General features: G+C 41.6%; 1 protein-coding gene and 1 pseudogene across 1 annotated transcript; both read left to right on the forward strand.

The window, feature by feature from the left end:
* The first annotated feature begins 14,360 nt into the window (after positions 1–14,360).
* On the forward strand, positions 14,361–15,436 carry LOC147441255 (uncharacterized; annotated as a pseudogene).
* Positions 15,437–15,593: 157 nt separating this feature from the next.
* Positions 15,594–17,993, forward strand: LOC147441256 (uncharacterized). The gene is made up of 4 exons (XM_086483685.1): positions 15,594–15,714; positions 15,778–15,845; positions 15,926–16,808; positions 16,885–17,993. The coding sequence occupies exons 1-4, from the start codon at positions 15,594–15,596 to the stop codon at positions 17,991–17,993; spliced, it is 2,181 nt and encodes a 726-aa protein (XP_086339811.1).
* Positions 17,994–20,670: the final 2,677 nt, after the last annotated feature.

Consider the following 20,670-nt stretch of genomic DNA (forward strand, 5'->3'; position numbering starts at 1 on the left):
TAGCTCTAGATTCACCTCTGTAATCAGTCTTGTAATCAATCCTCAGAGTTCATCTGAGCTCAAGCCTGTTGTACACTGTATTGATTATCCTTGAACTATTAATATGAATTTACAAACACCATTTCCCATCTTCCAGTTGTGTCTTTCATTTCAGTACAACATTTCAGTTCAGTTCTCTATTTCAATCCAGTACTGTGTTTCAGTCCTCACTAACTGAACTGCTTAGAGCTCTGAACTCTAACACTGGAATATTTGTCTGAAGAGACTAACTCCCATTCCAATATAGAAAAGAATAATCCCTTTTATTAAACCACATGATATGCATTTTTTTATTGTAGTGACCCCCCCCCCCCCCCCCCCCCCCCCCCCCCTCGAAGTTACCATGAAAAAGAAACCACATACCCGGCTAAGTACAATTGTGTATAGGATTTCGATATTTGGGGTTGAAAGACCCCTACCCAACAGCATCGAGCTAGGTATGTGGCACATCTAGAATGTAGACTTATGTATTGTAGATGTAGGATAGACCCCTATCCCCTTTCCCCACATAAAATTTGTCCAAAACATTATCAAAGAATTTAATACTTACTTTTAGATTCATCTTTTGGTCATCTCCTTTATCCTGTATCTTTAATCAGGATGTCCAGGATACATTTATCCTTTCTTGACTTGTATCTTTGAGTGAGATAATTAGTTAGCAATTACCCTTGCTCTTTTATGGACTTCCCCTTTTGGTTCCAAGCCTTAACTGGGTTGGTCCATTAGCACTTAATCAATCTCACTTGTTCTCTTTTTATTTTTCTTAAACTAAATTGAGTGACAAGCAAATTAGGTGGGAAAAATACTCTCTCACATTTTAAATTTCATATTGCTCACATAGCTGGTAAGCACGGCAAAGTGGCCAATGCACTTTCACATAGGCTAAAAGTGAATGTTGTATCAATAGCTACTCACAATGATCTATCCTCTATGATAGATGAGTACGTTTTAGATCCAAACTTCAAATATGTAATGTCAACTATTGTAGTAGGCAAGAAAGAACAACCATACAATGTGTAAGATGGTTATCTTCCATATGGAAATAGGATATGCGTTACATATAATCTACGTGAAAAGGTTATGTACAAATCTCATGTTCCAACATATGCAGGACATGGAGGGATTAAAGCTACTCTCAAGGGAGTAGAGATGTACTTTTATTGGCCAAGAATGAAGGCGGACATACCGGAGTATGTTTCCAAATGCATTGTATGCCAAAAGACAAAGCATGATAGAAGGAGTCAGATTGGCTTGCTTTAGCCATTTCCTATACCTTGTTGAGCCAGTGAGACTTGATAAGGAGGTTTATTAGGAGGTGAGCTGTGAGGGGGAAGTTTTATGAAATGATCATCTTATCCCCTTTTGGTGGGAGGTAGCTGGGGAATGTCATCCATAAACACATCTTGAAACTCATTTAGGAAACTAGAAAGTTCTAACTCCTCTTTACTTTCATCTTTAACTTCATTAGAAATACATGCATCTTTCTTAAACTCCTTGACAAAGACCATGTAACAAGAAAGAGATCTTTTCATTACTTTGTCTGAAATTTGAGTTTGTACAAGAGGTATAGAATTGCCTGCACTATTAACATCCAGTACAACATCTAGCAAAATCTTCGCTTTGGAAACTTTATAGTGGTAGCCATGCAATCAAACCATTGTTCTCCTAGGATAACAAGTTCATGCTTGAGTGGCGAGATGAAGAAATATTCTTTTTCAACATAGCTTTGTATTTGGAGCCTTAACTTCCCAATCAATGGAGTGACTAAGACCTCTTGCCCTTTGAAATATCCATTTGCTTGTATCACATCTCCCATCTCAAAGTCATGAATTCCTAGCTTGGTAGCAAGCTCAACAAAAATGAAGTTGTGGGTAGAACCAGGGTCAAGAACCAGGGTCAAACAATATGAAAGCATCATGCTCTCCTACTTTTCCCCTGTCATAAGAGAGTGGTGCTCCTTTGCAATGGACTTCCTCAGTTAGAGCTTCTACCATGGTGGCTCTAGGAGGGTCATTACATTCATTTCTCTAAGGACATGCCCGGGAAACATAACCTTGCTCTCCACACTTGAAACACTTGTTATCTTTACGATAATGTTCAACCTCTTTAGAAAAAAGTTTATTTTTACCTTTGTAGCCCTTTTCTTTTGCATTTCCTTTGTTGTTGTTGTTGTTAGCCTTGGGAGAATTCTGCATTGCATTCTTCTTCCCCTTTGGCTCAGTTGATTCTTTGGGGTGGGCTTTGAGCCCTTCTTGGTCCCTTGTTGTAAGCATGCATAATATTTAAATTTGTGCACAATAAAAAGAGAAATAGTCTTATAAGATGAAAACATTTTTCATTTTAAAATGCATTTTCATATGCTTACTCTAGTGCAGCATTGTAAGCATTGACGAGGTTCATATTATCCTTAAGCTAGGTTCTTTGCATCCATCTAGCATCTTTAAAAGAATAATTCTTGAACTTGATAAGATATCGTCAGATAATCTTACCGTTTCTTAATACCTTGTCTTCATGTCATAGGATGGACTCAGGTTGAAGTATTGCTTCTTGATCTTCGATTTTTGGAGGGTCTGCAACAACTATTGCTTCTTTTGGTGGCGCTCCTTTGTAAGGCTTATGTAGGTTCTCATGGAAAACATTGTGCATGAGCGAATGGTTTCAATTGATAAGCCATCTCATTGATTGGCTTAAGAATTTTAAGGACCATAGTATCTTTTTGCTAGTTTAGCATCATACTCTTGGTGGTCCATAGGACTCTTGCCCGTAGTATGCCTCAGATGAGCCTTGAGAAACTTTAGCAAGACCCAATCATTTTACTTAAAGGCTAAGGCTCTTCTGTGCTTATTAGCAGCAGCCCTTTTTGCCTTTGCTTTGAGATGGATATAACCTCTTTAATCTTTGGAAAAGATTCTTGTAGTCTCGGCTATATTCATCAGCAGCGAAGATCTTCCCATGTACTTTAAGTAGTAAGGGACTTTTGGATCTTCCTTCTTTAACCTCAAACGGTACTTTCCCCATCATTGTACGCATACTCTATAAGAGGTAGGTACTTTTATCATTGAGAACGTTGATCTACTTCCATGACATAGGCTTTTAGTAGATTCAAGAATCATTAGATTAGTTATTTCACTTTGGTCACCCGTTTGTGGATGCTAGGCCGAAAGAGAAATTTAATCTACTTCTTAGATTCCAAAAGAGACCCTTCTAGAAATTACTGGTCATTCTAGGATCTTTGTCCGACACTATGGATGTTGGAAAGCCATGATGCTTGAAAATTTGAGATCTGAAGAGGGTTGCCATTTGATGTGCCTTAATAGTCTTTTTGACAGGCATAGAGTGTGTTTTCTTGTTAAGTCTGTCGACTGAAACAATCCAAGTTGCTTCCCTCGATCAAATTTCAACTTTTGGTATACCACACATTTTGAAACATACTCTTGTATGTTTACTTTTCATGATAGACCAACAGAAATACATTTCTACTCCTCGAAGAGTAGACTATGGAATCCCTCTTTGCCCCGCATAAGGAGAAGTATGGGATTCATACATGACTTTCTTATTGTATGGGTGCTTAACACATAGCCTATTGCCATTTGGAAGATAAACCATCTTTCAAGGTGAATGGTTCTTTTTTCTTCCCTATTGCAAAGGCTGTAGTTACATACTTAAAGTCTCGCTCAATAGAATACTCATCTATCATAAAGATAGATTATTGTGAGTTGCTATAAACACCACATTTACCTTTGGTCATTGTGAAAGTGCATTGACCACTTGATTGTGCTTGCCAGCAATGTGAGTAATATGAAATTTAAATTGCAAAAGAAAATTTTTCCACCTCATTTGTTTGTCGAAGAGCTTGGTTTGCATCATGAAGTTCTTGAGACTTTGTGATCCATTTGTAGGATGAATAGAGTCCCCAAGAGATAGTGTTTCCACATGTTTAGGGCATATAGAATAGCTAGTAGCTCTTTTCGTATTTGCCCAATACTCACTTATCGAAGTTGAGTCTTGGACTCTCATATGCTATGGCATGCCCTTCTTGAAGCAAAATAGCTCCAAGGCAATTACCACAAGCATCACATTGGACCTCAAAAGGCTTTGAGAGATCTAGTAGTGTGAGCACACTTTGAGAGATAAGATTCTCCTTAAGCTTTTTCAAAAGCTTCTTGCACTTTTGCAGCCCATGAATACTTAACGTTCTTTTTTGTTAAGTCATGTAATGGGCTTGCTATTAGCGAGAATTTTTTTAATGAAGCTTCTATAGTATGCACACATACCTATAAAGCTTCGTACCTCTTGTAGATTCCTTGGATTAGGCCATCCTTTTATTATCTCTAACTTTGTTGGATCCATACGGGTGCCATCTTTAGAGATAACGTGACCTAAATATTGAATCTCTTGTAGGCAAAAATCACTTTTCTTTTGATTAATGAAAAGCTTATTCTCTCTCACAACTTGAAAGATTACCTGGAGGTGTCGCTTGTACTCCTCACGAGAATTTGAATGGCTTAAAGATTTTTGTCCATCATGAGTTTGAATGCGTCTGGAGCATTTGTTAGGCCAAAACTTGTAAATTATCAAATAGATCTTCTACCCGCGACTCTAATTCCTCTTGATTCCCTTTATTGCAAGGATATGGTGTTCCCCGACTCATTAGCATCTATGTACATGCTCTTTTCCCTATAGGTGGAGTAGATTCTCCTTTCAAGGAAATTCGTATTGGAAGCCATGCGGTTAAACCATGGTGCCCCAATAATAACATTCTCATGTTTGAGAGGGGAGATGAAGAAATCCTTTTTGTCCACATAGATTTGGAAATGAAGCCTTAATTTTCCCATTAAGAAAGTAATTGAGACGTTTTGTCCCTCGATAGCTCCATTGGCTTTGAATGCATCTCACATCTCGTGGGCTTGTATGCCTAGCTTGGTGGTCAACTCCGTGGATATGAAGTTGTGAGTTGAAACAAAATAAAGGAATCATGCTCTTGCATCTTTCCCCAAGCATAGGAAAGGAGAAATCCTTGGCAATCAGCATCCTCTTTTGGAGCTTCAAACATAGAGGCTCTAGGAGTCTCATTGCGGGCAATTCTCTTGTGGCAAGGATGATAACCATGGCCTTGCTTCCCACACTTAAAACATATGTGGTCCTTACGAAAAGCTTCTAGCTCTTTAGGAGAGAGTTTATATTTACCTTTGTAAACTCCCTTCTCCTTGGACCGATTGTTGTTGTTGTTGGAATAGCCTTGGTAAGAATTTTGGGCATTGGTTTTCCTCTTGGCACCCCTTTTGTCTTTTATTTTCCATGTGCTTGACATTCTGTCTAGCCCCTTGTTGGAAATTGATGCGCGAAGCAACCATGGTGTGGTGGATTACTTCAGTGATAGAACCAGGCGGTTGAGAGTTGACTTATTCGGCCATCTCTTTGGGTAATCCCACATAGAATTGTTGCTTTTGCTTGGCAAGTCTATCTTTTGAAAGATAGTAGCCTTGAGATGTAAATCCCAAAGCTTGTTCACATATTTGTGGATAGACTCATGAGAGAGAAGCTTTAAACTTCACCATTTGGTAAGCACTTTGTCCTTTGCATCACTTGCAAGGAATTGCTTCATGATGGAAACTCATAGATTTTTCAATGTCTTTGGGGCTTTGTCGTTGCCACGAAGGCTAGCCCACCATTGAAGAGCCGATTTTTGGAAGTGCATAGCTACATGGCATAGCTTGGAGGGCTCCTTGAAGACCTCGTTTCCAAAGGCCGCATCAAATTGTTGGATGAAGGCCAATACTTTGTCAGTAGCACCAAAGGTGCCATCATAGGTGAGAAAAGAGATACTCTTTTCTCCCTCTTTGAACTTCTTGAGCTTTTGGGACCTTCGGCATGCAAAGTAAGCTTTGCAATGTCCTCCCTCTTGTATTCTCTAGGAGATTAACCATAGCTTTCATCGGTAGAGGAGGAAGGTGAAGAAGAAGGAGAAGAGGGTGACCTCTTTCTTGCCATTTTCTTCCTTTGTTTCCTCTCTTCCTTTTTGAAGTGAACGAGGAGAAGGACTATGGGTTAACCGTTTCCTCTTGGGAGGAGTTCCCTATCGTTTAGTCCGCCTTCTTCATGGAGCCACATCTTCGGAGGAATTTAGGGACTTTCTTGATCTTTGGATTCCTCCTCTCGTATGGGAGAGAGTCTTCTTTTGGGGGGTCTCATCAAGAGGCCTCCTAAGCTCTCTCTCCTCTTGGAGAGGAAAGGAAATCCCATAAGCACAAATTTGTTGAGTCACTTCGGCTTACAAAGCGGGGTTTCCCATAGCTTGTTGCAACCTAGTGACAAGATAATTAACAAACATGGGGGCATCATCATTCGCACCTTCATGTGCAAAATCAAAGTTATCAATGTTCATTCTACTCTCTTGGTTATTGTCAACCATGTTAATTAAACTTATGTGTTTACTTAGTGTATGCTTTGGCAATTCAAAACCTTAGTTTCTACTCCTCTTAGCCTTTGAAAATAGGCACTTAAGTATCTACACCCACGGCTCGAATTGGTTAATTATAGAGAGTAAAGTGAGTCTAACATAGTGAAGTTGCTGAAGGATAGCTCATTTCGGACTTCTTATGGCTCAATAATGGTAAAGCCATAGGCAAGTTTAAAAAGACTCCATTGTTAAGACCAAAGCTCCCGATGTGTGCACCATATCCCACATAGTGGGCTCAACAAAACCGATAATAGATCCCAGTTCCACTTACCCTAATATAATTAACAAAAAAAACCATAAATAGGCTACTTAACGACCTCTCTTCTTAAGCAAAAAAAGAGAAACCAAATGCTCTGATACCAATGTAATGTAAATGGCCTATGAACTTTGAGAGTAGCGGAATTAGGAAATTAGATGAAGCACTTTTGTGAGATTACTTTGTGAGCATAGCGAGTGAACTTAATTGATGGTAGCAACATAAACATGGTTCTTAGTTAACTTGGCATGAACAATACTTTTGCAAGAGAGAGAGAGAGAGAGAGTATAGAGAACATGACAATAGTTGAGGACCGAATTCATATGGAGCTGGTCCCCCCTCCAATAGGCATTTGTATTATAGTTTCTCCCATCAAGAGAGACTTGGTACAATACAATCATTGTGTTCCTTGTGACCTATGTGATGCAATGAAGATGGAAAGCTTCATGCATCACAAGCATAACATAAAATTTGTAGAAAGCATTAACTATCCCAAGCCTCAGTCCCAAGGCCTCAAACACCTTCAAAGGTGGAAAGAGCTAGCGGGGAATGAGGATAGGGAAGAGGAAGAAGAAACATTCCATAGGAGAAAGAAAGAATTCCTCACTTATCATCACTCTTCTTGCTAGCATACATAATAGCATAGTAATGAAGATGGAGAAGATGGCAAGCTTAAGCATTGAAGCATGGCCCTTGGTTGGATTTGCATCCCATAGCCAAGACTATTGGTGTAGGCTCTCACTTCTCACAATCTTGAAGAAGAAGGTGGAGTTCCTCAACTTTCACCAAGTGAGAATTAATCCACAAAATGAGTGTGTATGTGGTGTATATCCCCCTAGCACCCCCGTTGCTTGCTTGGGGCGAGTTGTGACTTTTCCACATGTTGCAAGCTCATTGGACCCCTCTCCTCCTAGCCAATCACATGCAGCATGCAGTCAAATACATGGGTAGTCTTTTGACAAGTGTCCTCCTTACCCCTTAGAGAGAGAGCTTGAAAATATATAGATATTTGTTGGATGGAACTAGAAGCTCATTGGACCCCTCTTTAGCCCAACCAATAGCATTCAAGCACACCATGTGCTTAAGCTTAGGGAGAGTTTGACATGTGTCCCATGTGCCCTTTGAGAAAAGGGGTGCCCTTTGGGTGAGTGGAAGATTAGGTCAAAGACTACCCTAACTTTGGGACTTTCATGTATAGGAAGCTTCTCTTCTCAAGCACCTTCCTCATTAAGTTTGTAGGATCTCTTTTTGACTCAATCACCTTACCCCCCATGCATGGGAAGCTTCTCAAGCAGCTTCCTCATTAAGTATGACAAGTACCTCAAGTAGCTTAGTCATCAAGCATGAAAAGCACCTTAGTGGGAGTTCCCACCTGAAGCTCAGCCCTAGCTTGCCTAAGGTCAAAGGTAAGTTCAGGTCGGGTTCCCACCTCAAGCTTCATTGGAGGTCTTTAATGAAGCTAACCCTGAGGTCTTTTAAGCTCCATTAGATGCACATTGCTCTTTGATAGACTACCTCCTTTTGGACCCCTAATGATATGTAACCATCTCTCCTCTTGGTCCCCTGCTAAGGTAAGTCTAGAAGCACTTATTGCACATTGCTCTTTAATAGACCATCTCCTTTTGGACCCCTATTGAGATGCAACTATCTCTCCTTTTGGTCCCGTGTTGAGATAGATCTAGAAGCACATGTCTCTATTCTAACTCTTGTTCTCGTTTATTCTCCCACATTAAATGATCAGTTTAATATGAGAAAATCATTTGGTAAAGTTAGATATTATATTTTATGACATTAATCTTTCTTGGATAATAACTTTGTTAATAAAAAATAAGAGTGCCTGATGATCCACATAAAAATGAAATAATGTGCCCAGTAAGTAATGCCGAAACTTAGTGGCAACCATTTCCAGGGCTTCTCTCTCCATGGTAGTATATCCTTGTTCAGCTTGACTGAATCTTCGACTGGCAAAATACATTGGATAATCAGTCCTCCCATCTGGTTGAGCCAGTATTGCCTCCATTGCCAGTCACGAAGCATCGACATGCAAGTGGAATATAACATCCCAATCTGGTTTGTCGGAGTACTGGCTTACTTATAATGGCATTTTTAAGACATTGGAAGCTTTCCTCACATTCAGAAGTCCATATGAACTTACTAGTTTTCTTGGTAAGCTCATATAAAGGTAATGCCTTGGAAGCAAACATGAGAAAAAATCTTATATAAAAAATTATAAATCCCAAGAATGAACTTAGTTCTGATGCTGTGCGGGGTGCCTTGGCCTGTTGGACACACTGGATTTTATCATTGGCCATCTCTATGCCATTCCTGGAGACTATATGCCCCAGTAATTGTCCCTTCTAGACCAGAAAAACAGAATTGAATGGATTCAAACAAATCCTCTTCTCCTTACATCGCTGGAAGACCATTTCCAAAAATAATAAATGCTTCTCCTCAATTGAGAATACAGTGAAGTCATCCATAAATATAGCTAGGAATTGATGCAAGTATTCACTGAATATCTCCATCATGCAACGCTGGAATGTTGTTGGAGCATCGCAGAGACCAAATGGTATGACTAAATACATGAATGCACCCCATTCAATAATAAAAGTGGTTTTGCTCTGATCTTCAGGAGCAATCTTTAACTGGTTATAACCATTGTAGCCATCCATAAAACTATACATAGCAATCTCATCAAGAAGCATGTCAATAAAGGGTAATGGAAAAGGGTCTTTGATAGTTTGAGCATTCAATTTTTGATAATCCACAAGACTCTGAGTTCTCCATTCTTCTTTGGTACCACTACTGTAGGGAATAGCCAGTCATTGCTGGCGACTTCTGTGATGAATCCGGCTTTCAGAAGGTTATCGATTTCCTCTTTGACCTTCTTCGCATAGTTTGGATTCATTCTGTACCTTTGCAGACGTACTGGTATGGCATCTGGTTTCAGAGGTATTTTGCGTTGGCAAACCTTTGGGTCTACAACTTTTAAATTAGTATGTTCCCATGCAAATATATCTTTGTATTTTTGGAACATAAGTCGGGCTTTTTCTTTCATTTCTGGGTTCAGATGCTTATTCACTTTGATCAATCGAGGACTTTCTTCAGAACCCATATTCCATTCTTCAATTTCTTGATCATCTGGAAGCAACCAATTCGGCCCACCTCCTTTCCTTTTAGTTGACTCCTCAGCATAATCCCAGGACGGACCTGTTAGTTCTGGATTCTCATTCTGAACTCGAGTAACCTCTTCAGTGTGCACCTCTTCAATGTGCGCTGGTGTATTAGAATCTAAACATTCTTCTTTGGAGTCAGCTTGTTTCTCTAGCCGTCCAGTTAACTGAATTGGTCTTTCTCCAGGATTCAATTCAATGAACTGATCTGGAAATTGCCTCCTCTATTTCTCAGCCTGATCCTTGTCGAATAATACTGCATTTAAGTCTATTTCAGCCAATGGAAAAATGTTCATTGTTGCTAGCATCCTTTCAATCTTCTTAATCCCATACTTTTGGCAAAGCTCTTCTGGTCGAAGTGCCTTCTTCCAGCTTCTGATGTTATTTGTCTGGATCTGGATTCTCCTACTGGTTCCTTGTATTGTTAGGGTCTGATTGGCATAATCATGAATAGCATGCACTGTCCGTAGCCATGGGTGCCCCAGTAGCATACCATATGCTCCTTGAACCTCCAGTACCAGAAAGCTAGTTTTGAACTTTTCTTTACCCACCCTAATCTACGTATTCTCGATCATACGAGTTGCTTGAACAACTCTATGATCGGCCATTCAAACCTTAAAGGGTGATGGTTTCAAATTTGTGATACCAAGCCTTTGCTGAAGATGTGCCCCCAGGATATTCACACCTGCCCCTCCATCCAGTATAACACCGGATAGCGGCTCCCATTGTTTCTTGACTTTGTGGTCCACCTGGATTACCAGCACTTGATCATCTTTGACAGCTGCCAATTCAACTGCTTTGGCATCAGCTTCAGTCTTTCTCCGCTGTCTAATGAATTTTGTTGCTTCAAGCAAAGTCTTCCTGATATCTTCTGATTCAACTGTCAATTTCTGAATTTGTTCACAGATTTTGACATGAATTTCTTCTCTTTCTTAGTCAGAATTATTATCAGAACTCGAGGAATCAGGATTATCTTCACAATGCCAATCCTCTGTTCTGGTGTCTACTTTCCCCAGTTGAGTGTTGTCTTGCCCTAAATCATCTATCAGTCCTTGCACTGCAGCAAGCATGGTCTCAGAGATTCCAGATCCTGACTGATCTGGCTGCCTTTTCTTAGAAGACTAGGTTGGTATCTTTTGAATAACTAGAGCATCAAAACTCTCTGGCTGCTCTGGTAGCTTCTTAGCTAGATCCTGTGTGATCTTAGCTGCCATTTCTCGCTGCTCTTGCCATTCATCAACTACCTTCTCCTTGCCCGTAGCCTTTCAGACTTCTCTCTGCTGAGTCCATTTGCTGGTTTCGAACTCACTGGTTTCACACGCTTGTTTGGAATTTCTTCAATAATCACCCCTTTACTGCGAGTGACTGCCCGTATTGGAATTGGTTATGGGGCTTTCGCCTCAGTAGCCACAATACTGGGTGCTTTTGAACAATGTGCTGCAAAGTGCCCATATTTACCACAGGTATAACAACTAAGGCTTCGGTTTTGGAAATTACCACGACCTTGGCCTCAGCCAGTACCCCCTTGTGTATTTGCTGCGCCCAGTACCATTCCCACTGGTACCTGAATTTTCCTCTTGAGGTACACTGGTCATATCTACCTTGGCTGATTCAACATTTGTAAATGCAACTAGAGACAGATCCTTACCCTTCTTGAAATGATGGATTCGAATGCCACAGTTGTCCCACAGATGGCCATACGCTTTGCAGTATGTGCACCGTGGGCATTCATTGCAAACATGATCTTTGGATTTGCATTTTGAGCACCTGATTGATTGTCTAGTTTGGCTGATTTCAGCAATTTGTATGGCTATTTCATCAAGTTTCCTGGACCAAGACCCTTTCTTAGCCTTGTCCTTGCTCTTTTCGTCAGCACTGGTATCAGAGCTGTTGGAAGTCTCACTAGAATTGGATTTCTCAGTAGTACAACTGCTACTGCTAGACCTCCGCTTCTTATGGCTTCTCTCCTTCTTGGCTTGCTGCTCGAGCTTTAGAGCTCGCTGCACCAGGTCATTGAACTTCTTCGTGGGTGCAAGGACCTCTTGATCTCTCAGCTTCTTGTTGCGGACCCCATTCAGAAACCATGCACGCGGTCTTTTTTCTGAAGGTGGTTCTTGCAATTGTCTGGTTAACTCCTTGATCTTCTCCACATAGCTTCTTACAGACAATTTCCCTTGTCTGATCTTGTCCAGCTCATAGAGAATGTCTTCATCCCCTTTGTTGTCTGAGTATTCAAGCTTGAAAGCCTTGATCAGCTTGTTGTAAGACCTGAGCTAGCAAGTTGGATAATGGTAATACCATTTCCTTGCCGTGTTGTCCTTCAGTGTTTTGAGAAAAATATTCTCCCCAATCATCTTCATCAATATTCTTCAATTCATCATATTGCTCAGAGGCTTAAATATGGACATCAGGGTCATCTTTCTTTCCGCCTTTGAACACTGGAAAAGATATCTTTAATGAGGCAGAGTAATCATGCCTGTCTGAATCATCTCTAGTTCCTCTGGACGTGGTTGCCCGACTGCGTCTGGATGACTTTCTGTGATGATCAGTGTCGGCATCCCAGTGGCCATCTTCTTCAGTTTCAGTCTCAGTCTCTTCTCTGGCCTTCCTGCTTGTAGTGTGACGGCTACCTTTGCTACCCTTGGCCTCAGCTGCCTCGTGTGTGGATCGAGAACCTGAAGTCCTGGTTTTGTGTTCCTCACGCTCAGTCCTTCTACTCCTCGAGTGACTGGAATGCTGAGAGTCTCTGGCCTCTTCAACATTACTCTGCTCCTCATGAGCCTCAGTCTCACTATTGGGGTCCTTCTTAGTATCAGACTCTCTTTTTGGCACTTCTGGAATAGGGTCAACTTGGTTTTTGGTTGCAATCTCTAATCTCTTACTTTAAATATTCTTTAGGCAGGAATTTGGCCAAAGCTCTTGGAGACAATGCTTCACATGGAGATCAATATAGTGGATTGTGCCATGTTGAAACAAATATAAGTTACAATGATGCAAGGAAGAATCTTATTTAGAGACCTTTAATTTGCATCTAGCCACTCCACAAGCTTCCGTTGTGGGCTTCCTTTGTTTCTTATCTCAACACTTTCAGAAGTCATAAACTTTTCCTTTGCTTTTGTAGGTAAAGTTACATGCAAATCTGACACATACAAAGGGAGGATTCATATGCACACTATCTCAAGGCAAATTTGTTAGATAGAGAGTCAAGAATGTTGTAACTTTTGTTGATGCAAAAGGTTACAACCCTCAATTTATTGACTTATTTGCGATGAACACTAGAAGAGGCACGCGCGACAAAAATAGTGCACAATGATGGGGGTATCTCTAAATGAGCTCTACATGTTGACACAACAACAACACTTATTAAGGCTGAATCTCTTGAATGCCCTTATCTCTCTACCGTGGGAATCAAGAGTGATCGAAATGAATCTTATGGTTCTTTTGCGAGGTACACGGCTCAAAATTGTTGCATCACGATCATAGGGTACTTGAGATGGTACCAATTAAGAAACATCAAAACTTGCTTTGATGAAAGGTAACAAGCTCTCTCTCTCTCTCTCTCTCTCTCTCTCTCTCTCTCTCTCTCTCCATCTTCTTCTCTAGGAATATATACACTTGTTGAATATTCGAATGACACAACCACACTTGCATAGATGACAAGAATGGATGGAATAGAGCAAGATTGAATAAAATAATTTAAAAGCTAAGGACATATTTAAACATATCAAAATTGAGACATCAAGATCGTGGCATTGTAAACACAAGACCGTGTCACCTTAAGGTAATAGAACTTGTGGAAAACAAAGCACAAGCTTTTTCTCTCTCTCTCCCTCTCTCCCCAAGCTTTTCTCTTCTAGGTTCTTGTTTTCTCTTTACCCTTGGACTCCGAAGCACTCTCGTTCTTCTTTGGTTGATAGTGCCAAAGAAGGCTTGAATTGCCTAGATCCTTAAAGAAGACATTGTTCTGTTGTAGAGAACTTTGAACGCTTGTTTGTGGTAAATGGACAAGATATGACCATTGAAGTTATGGATGTGGTAGTGCATTGCCTCATTTCTTGGAGACATGATAAGTGGGAAGTAGTAAATATTGAATCTTGGGTGATGTATCCTCAGGACTATATAACACATAGCATTTAAAGAGGGGGGGTAAGGGGATCAATGGCAGGGAACTGGATTGGGGCTTATCGAAGGGATCTGGACCATGCATACCTGTAAAAACTAAACCTGGACAGCGGGGGGGGCTGGACATGCTGGCCAAATTCAAGCGGGATAAGGCTGAGGGAAGTGCCATGTCATCAGGGTGGAAATTTGAATTTGGGACGCTTTTCAGGGGGGTCGACAGGCGGGGAGGCCACGCTGTTGGGGTTTGGGCAGAGAGGCCACGCATTATCTCTGAGAGGCAGGAGGGTAGAGGGAAGAAGCCGCAACAGGTATGGAGAGCAGACAAATGCTGGACCTCAATGTACCTTGGGAGGCAAAACAAGTTATGCAGTCCATTGACCTAAACGTAACCTGGAAGGCAGAGGGAGATCGAGGGATGCCGGGCAGGATGGAGGCACGATTGGATGCTTTCGAGGATGGGGAGAAACAAAAGCAATATCGTATATTTGATTTGAATGAGGAGTTGGAGGAAGGCAGCTCGTCATCAACAGGCTCAAGTAGTGCTTCCATGGAATCAGGATCCCATTCTAGTGGTGGTGACCAAGTAAAGGAGTTTACCGAATTCCCTTCAACCTTCCTTGCAGATTCAATCCATAGGAGGAAACCCGTGACCCAATCTTTTGACCCAGAGTTGCATGCTTCTCACCATTTCTTTAGCTTTTATCGGGAGAGCTATGACCTTATGCTATTAGATCTTCAAGGGATTTGTAAGCCAACATTGGGTATGCTGCACAATGTCGGCATGCATGATGTAAAACGGTGGAACAAGATGAAGGACAATCTTGTGATCCGAGGATCCCCTCAGCATGGATCAGTTAGGATCTTCTTGAAGGGTCTCCCTCCCAGAGCCATTGCACCAAAGGAGGAGTGGACAACCATTACAGAACAATGTCATGTCGACCAGCAAGGGGCTCATTTGAGCATGTTGGAAACTATGAATCAGATGAAAACTGCATAGTGCACAGATATCAAAAGGCATGGCATACCTACTTCATTCATTAGAGATGCGGTCAAAAATTGTCAGGTATGTAAGAAGGATCCTATCCTCCAATCTCAATCGTTTATGTTTCAGAAGGTTGGAGGGAAGGGCAATGCCGGTGAGAAAACTCCAAGTGAAAAAATTATTACAGATAGATTTCATGTGTGTGATGTGCTGGAGAGTATTATGATAAACCATAAAGTCAGGCTTGTTAAGATAAGATCAGCCAAGGTAGGCGAAGGAAAGGTAGAGGACTACTATGTCTGTCATCGTGGTGGTTCAAGAAGGCATCATGGAGAAAACAAGCGTGGAGAGAGGAAAACGAAGAAGTGCGGTTGTCCTTTCAAGGCACAGGTGCAATTCAGTGAGGGAGTTCATGAGGTCACGATTTTGCTTCGTGCTACGCATGAGGGCCATGTTCCTGGCTCTCGGGCTGACTTATATCATCTACCTGTTCATCCAAGTGTGCTTCAATGTTGCATGGAGGATTATTTTGATGTTGGAACATGTCGCCATGTTGCCAAAATGTCAGTTTCAAAAGAAAACTTCCACAAGCAACGAGCATCCTTGTTAGATCGCACAACTTTTCGATTCTTCATGATCTCAAAGGAGGTCCAACAGTTGGCATATAGCCTACGGCATGAAGGTAGCAAGATAATTTTCTTTTCCTGTCACCCCTTTAATTACTTAACCATTTTGTTTTCTCTAGGTCGTGCATCTGGGAATGATTGGTCTGCAATGTACATGGAGGCTCTAAAGTTACAAGCCGCAGGGAAGGTACTTTGGAGTGCCCTATCTTCATTTTTATGTTTTCCTTTTTCTTATGTCCTTATTTAGTTGCTTATTGCTTTTGAAAGGTCGCATATGTGCAACCATACAATCCAAATGCTCTGCAAGACGTCAACAAGCCGTTTGTCGTCATCATTCAAGATGATTGGATGCTTCAGATGTGTATTCGATTCTCACAACATAATGCATGGGCCGTGGACATCACATTCAAGACAAACGTTTATGGGTTGCCATTGTATGCAGCTATTTTGCCAAATCAAAATGGTACAGGGATTCCTTTGTGGTTGATGATGTGCACAAGTGACCCTGGGACATGTCAGGAGAGCGTTGCCCTTGAATTGACCATCCGGATGATATTCTCGAGAATATGCAGCATACGACCGAATGCAATTGTGATAGACAAATGTCCCCAAGAATTGAATGCCATCTTGAGTGCCGTCAAAGATGATCCTGCTTGTTGGGCTGAACACAGTGAAGGACAACGAGTCCAAGTAGCATGTCATGTCCTGGTTTGTTGGTTTCATGTCAAAAAGGCTTGGGTGGAGAACCTTTTGCCGCAAGTGCCAAGACACATGCAAGACCATGTTTATTCTTCAATGTGTAACTTGATGCACTCCAGCTCCGAGGACGACTTTGAAGATCGCTTTCAGCGCCTCTTGCTAGACTACTCCAATCATGCAAATATTCAACGTTATGTCTCCAATGGATGGTGCTCGAAGTCATGCGTATGGCGTGAACGCTGGCCGAAGTTTGGACGTCTTTTTCCCCATGGCAATGTGGACACAACGAATTTGGTGGAAAGACTATGGCAATATGTCAAGTATACTCTCTTGGATGCGAGGATAAATAGGCCAGCCTTGGATCTACTACATGCACTTGTTGGCAATGCGAGGAGTGGAAGCTGGATGGGAGGAACTCTCTTGGAGTTCTTCAAGCAAAAGCAAGAGCTAGGTGAGCTATTGTCCCACTCCTTGGACTTTCTCTTCGATCTACCTCTTAGTAAAGTTCATGGCATGTTCATTGACAACGGATTCTGGACAATTTGTTGTGTATGGTTCAAGCAAGAGTGCAACAAAGGCACTAGCTGCTGGGGAGAAGCTATGTCAACGATACAAGACTAATCCTGAAACTCTTCAGGTGGTGAACGAATCTACATTACTCTTCAAGATTCAAAGCATGACATCAGACTCTTGGTACCATGTGAGCATGCAATCCTCGTACTGTGATTGCCCAGAGTGGTCCTCCCAATGCAAGCATCTATATGGGCTTCGGTTAATACTTCAAAGCTATTTTCCAATGCTTCATGAAATTTTACCTATTGTGGATAGCGTGCATGCAATGGCTGACCTTGCAACCAGCGATGGAATGCAACAATGTACCCAAGTCTTTGAAACAGGGAGTGGATGTGATGACAAAGCACTGGATACCGATATGAATGGTATTGGACCATACTTGCAACAGGTTGACATGGAGATAGTCAATTGTATCGACAAATCTAGGGAGTTCTTGCGACAATTGGCTGATGTATTACCGCAGTGGACATTGCAGCAAAAGGAGGTTGCTCTGAAGAAATTAAAGATCTCTATGGAGAACTTGGAGAATCTCCATGAGCCAGAGGAGATCAGCTTGCCAAGAAAGGGTAGCATCAAACAAATCCAGGCAAATGTCACACAAACACGGCTTGGGCATGGCAGGCTATCGTGTATCATTGATGGCATAGGTGAGGTGGTTGAAGGTTGTCCAGAACCAGCAAAAAAAACCAGAAACGCAGGTTCCTTGAAACGTAAGCACCAGCGAGGGCGAAATCGAGTGCGCTTTGAGAAATGGCGACGTGTTAATTGCCGGCATTGTTGTAGTAAAACCCTTCTTGTTGATGGCTCAAATATAGTATGTTGCCATACATGCCATGCTTTGCTCCCTCTATCTCAGAAGCACTTGTCTGCAAATTCAACTTCCCAGATCATGAACCACCTTGTACAGTTATGGGATGGTGAGAACCCGGCCAATGGTTCTATCATAGCATGTGACCACGAGGTATCGCATATTGATTGTGAACGACATCTCACTGTGAAGCTTGATGATGGTCGGATATATGAGAAGATCTATGCCTCGCAGACACGAATTACTTTTATATGAATTGCGTGCGGTTTAGGGTCATCCTCATATGTCATGCCTCATTGGAACTTTGCAAGCTATGTATGTTTTGTGAACATGACTTGGACAATTGCAATATATTTGTTTTTGGAACAATTAGATTGATATGATGTGGTCCCCAAGAAGCTAGGCTAGTTTGTAGATATCCTAAAGTTCATTTGGGTTGTCTTAATCTGGTTGTTTGTTTTTTATCACTCGTAAGTGGTCGCAACAATGAAGTGTTGTCTCTTTGATATCACCAGCAAAATGAAACCATAATGCATCAACACAGGCCTTTTGCCAGGTGGTTGACAACAAGCTCATGGGCCGAGTTTTCTCTGGCTTTTCCCAGGTCTTTCATCTCTATATAGGGCTATAGGTTGAGCCCAAAAGGGTCATGCTTAAGCTGATCTTGATGGCGATTTTGCTAGGTTTAGGATGCGTGCACATCAGCCATGTACATATGCTTTTACCAATTCTGGGATTCTAATTTTTGCTCTCGCTCTTGCTAGGTCTTGCATCTTCCAGATTAGCCTTAGAAGAAGGGTCCTTATAGTTTCCATCCATACACAATGGGACCTTGCCATAATCTCGGGCATGACCATAAATTGATTGCCAAAAGCTCACACACCCAGCATGACTTCACCATAAACACACACACATTCAGCATGACACTAAAAACAAACCTCGCCATAATCTGGGACATGACTGAAAGCTCACACAAATTCAGCATGACACTAAAAACAAACCTCGCCATAATGCCCTAAACGTAGGGTCGGCACAAACAACACCAATCGAACCTCGCCATACTCTGGGACATGACTAAAAGCTCACACACATTCAGCATGACACTAAAAACAAACCTCGCCATAATGCCCTAAACGTAGGGTCGACACAAACAACACCAATCGAACCTCGCCATAATGCCCTAGACGTAGGGTCGGCACAAACAACACCAATCGAACCTCGCCATACTCTAGGACATGACTGAAAGCTCACACACATTCAACATGACACTAAAAACAAACCTCGCCATAATGCCCTAAACGTAGGGTCGGCACAAACACCAATCGAACCTCGCCAGACTCTGGGACATGACTGAAAGCTCACACACATTCAGCATGACACTAAAAACAAACCTCACCATAATGCCCTAAACGTAGTGTCGACACAAACACCGATCGAACCTCGCCATACTCTGGGACATGACTGAAAGCTCACACACATTCAGCATGACACTAAAAACAAACCTCGCCATAATGCCCTAAACGTAGGGTCGGCACAAACACCAATCGAACCTCGCCATACTCTAGGACATGACTGAAAGCTCACACACATTCAACATGACACTAAAAACAAACCTCGCCATAATGCCCTAAACGTAGGGTCGGCACAAACACCACCAATCGGACCTCGCCATAATCTCGGACATGACCATAAACTGATTGTCAAACACACCCAGCTGGCATGACTTCACCATAAACACACACAAAAACAAATCTCGCCATAATGCCATAAATGTAGAGTCAGCACAAACCATAACATCAAATTGATCAAGCCGGTTTAGGGTTACATGATCAGTTATAGGAGACTCGAAATAGACTGCAACGGTACAAACACCAATCGGACCATAATGCCATAAACCTAGAGTCGCTCGGCACAAACACCAATTGGACCTCGCCATAATGCCATAAACCTAGAGTCACCATAATGTCAAATTGATCGAGCCATTTGTATTACATGATCACTAATATACACATAAACATTGGCTTATCAGAGAGTACATATAATAACTAAACCCGGACGAAGCCATAAACTTGCATACAGAAATAAAAATGTCCCAACAACCATACATCCGATCACTAAACCCGGACGAAGCCATAAACCTGCGTACAAAAATAAAAATGGCCCAACAACCATAGATCCGATCACTAAACCCGGACGAAGCCATAAACCTGCATATAGAAATAAAAATGGCCCAACAACCATACATCCGATCACTAAACCCGGACGAAGCCATAAAACATACATGGCTCTCAGACATAGCCATAAACCAACCCAAACCCGAGCACCTATTATAGATCCAGATATAAACGTGAAACATTGCACCAAAAGCTCGTCACAAAGGACAATGCACCACAAACTGGGAACACATTACAAAACCTCGCCATAAACATACATAATCGGGGAGTCGCCTTAGACAGAATCGGACCTTGCCATAAATTTTACTCAACAGGAAATAAAAATCAAACATCACCATAAATAATAATTTAGCTGGACTAGATGCATGTCCAGAAATGGATGAGGAATCGGGGTTCGATCGAGCTCAAGCATAAAACTCTGATACATGCCGCTTACACCATAAACACTAAACCCAGACGTGGAAATAAACCTGCAAACAGAAATAAAAATGGCCACTAGCCCCACATGAAACTAAACCCGGACGTAGCCAAAAACCTGCAAACATAAATAAACCCAGACATAACCATAAACCTGCTTGTATACATAAACATGGCCACTTCCCACATACATCAAACATAGTCCTGAACCTACACATAGACAAAATATGGATCTCGGACGTGGCTAGCCGCCATAAACAAGCCCACATAAACATAGTCAGTAGCCAATGATTTGCTTTCTTTGAACCAATATTGCAGCATAAAACTCGCCATACATACTT

This window comes from Adiantum capillus-veneris, chromosome 15 (genome assembly GCF_014529385.1).
Source record: "Adiantum capillus-veneris isolate H3 chromosome 15, ASM1452938v2, whole genome shotgun sequence".
Classification (NCBI taxonomy): Eukaryota; Viridiplantae; Streptophyta; class Polypodiopsida; order Polypodiales; family Pteridaceae; genus Adiantum; species Adiantum capillus-veneris.

What these genes read in the sequence shown, in the direction of transcription:
- LOC147441256 (XM_086483685.1), top strand. Translation starts at nt 15,594, where the DNA reads ATGTCAGTTTCAAAAGAAAACTTCCACAAGCAACGAGCATCCTTGTTA. An exon ending in ATATAGCCTACGGCATGAAG is followed by an intron (nt 15,715 to 15,777) that starts GTAGCAAGATAA and finishes TGTTTTCTCTAG; the next exon opens with GTCGTGCATCTGGGAATGAT. An exon ending in CAAGCAAAAGCAAGAGCTAG is followed by an intron (nt 16,809 to 16,884) that starts GTGAGCTATTGT and finishes GTTCATTGACAA; the next exon opens with CGGATTCTGGACAATTTGTT.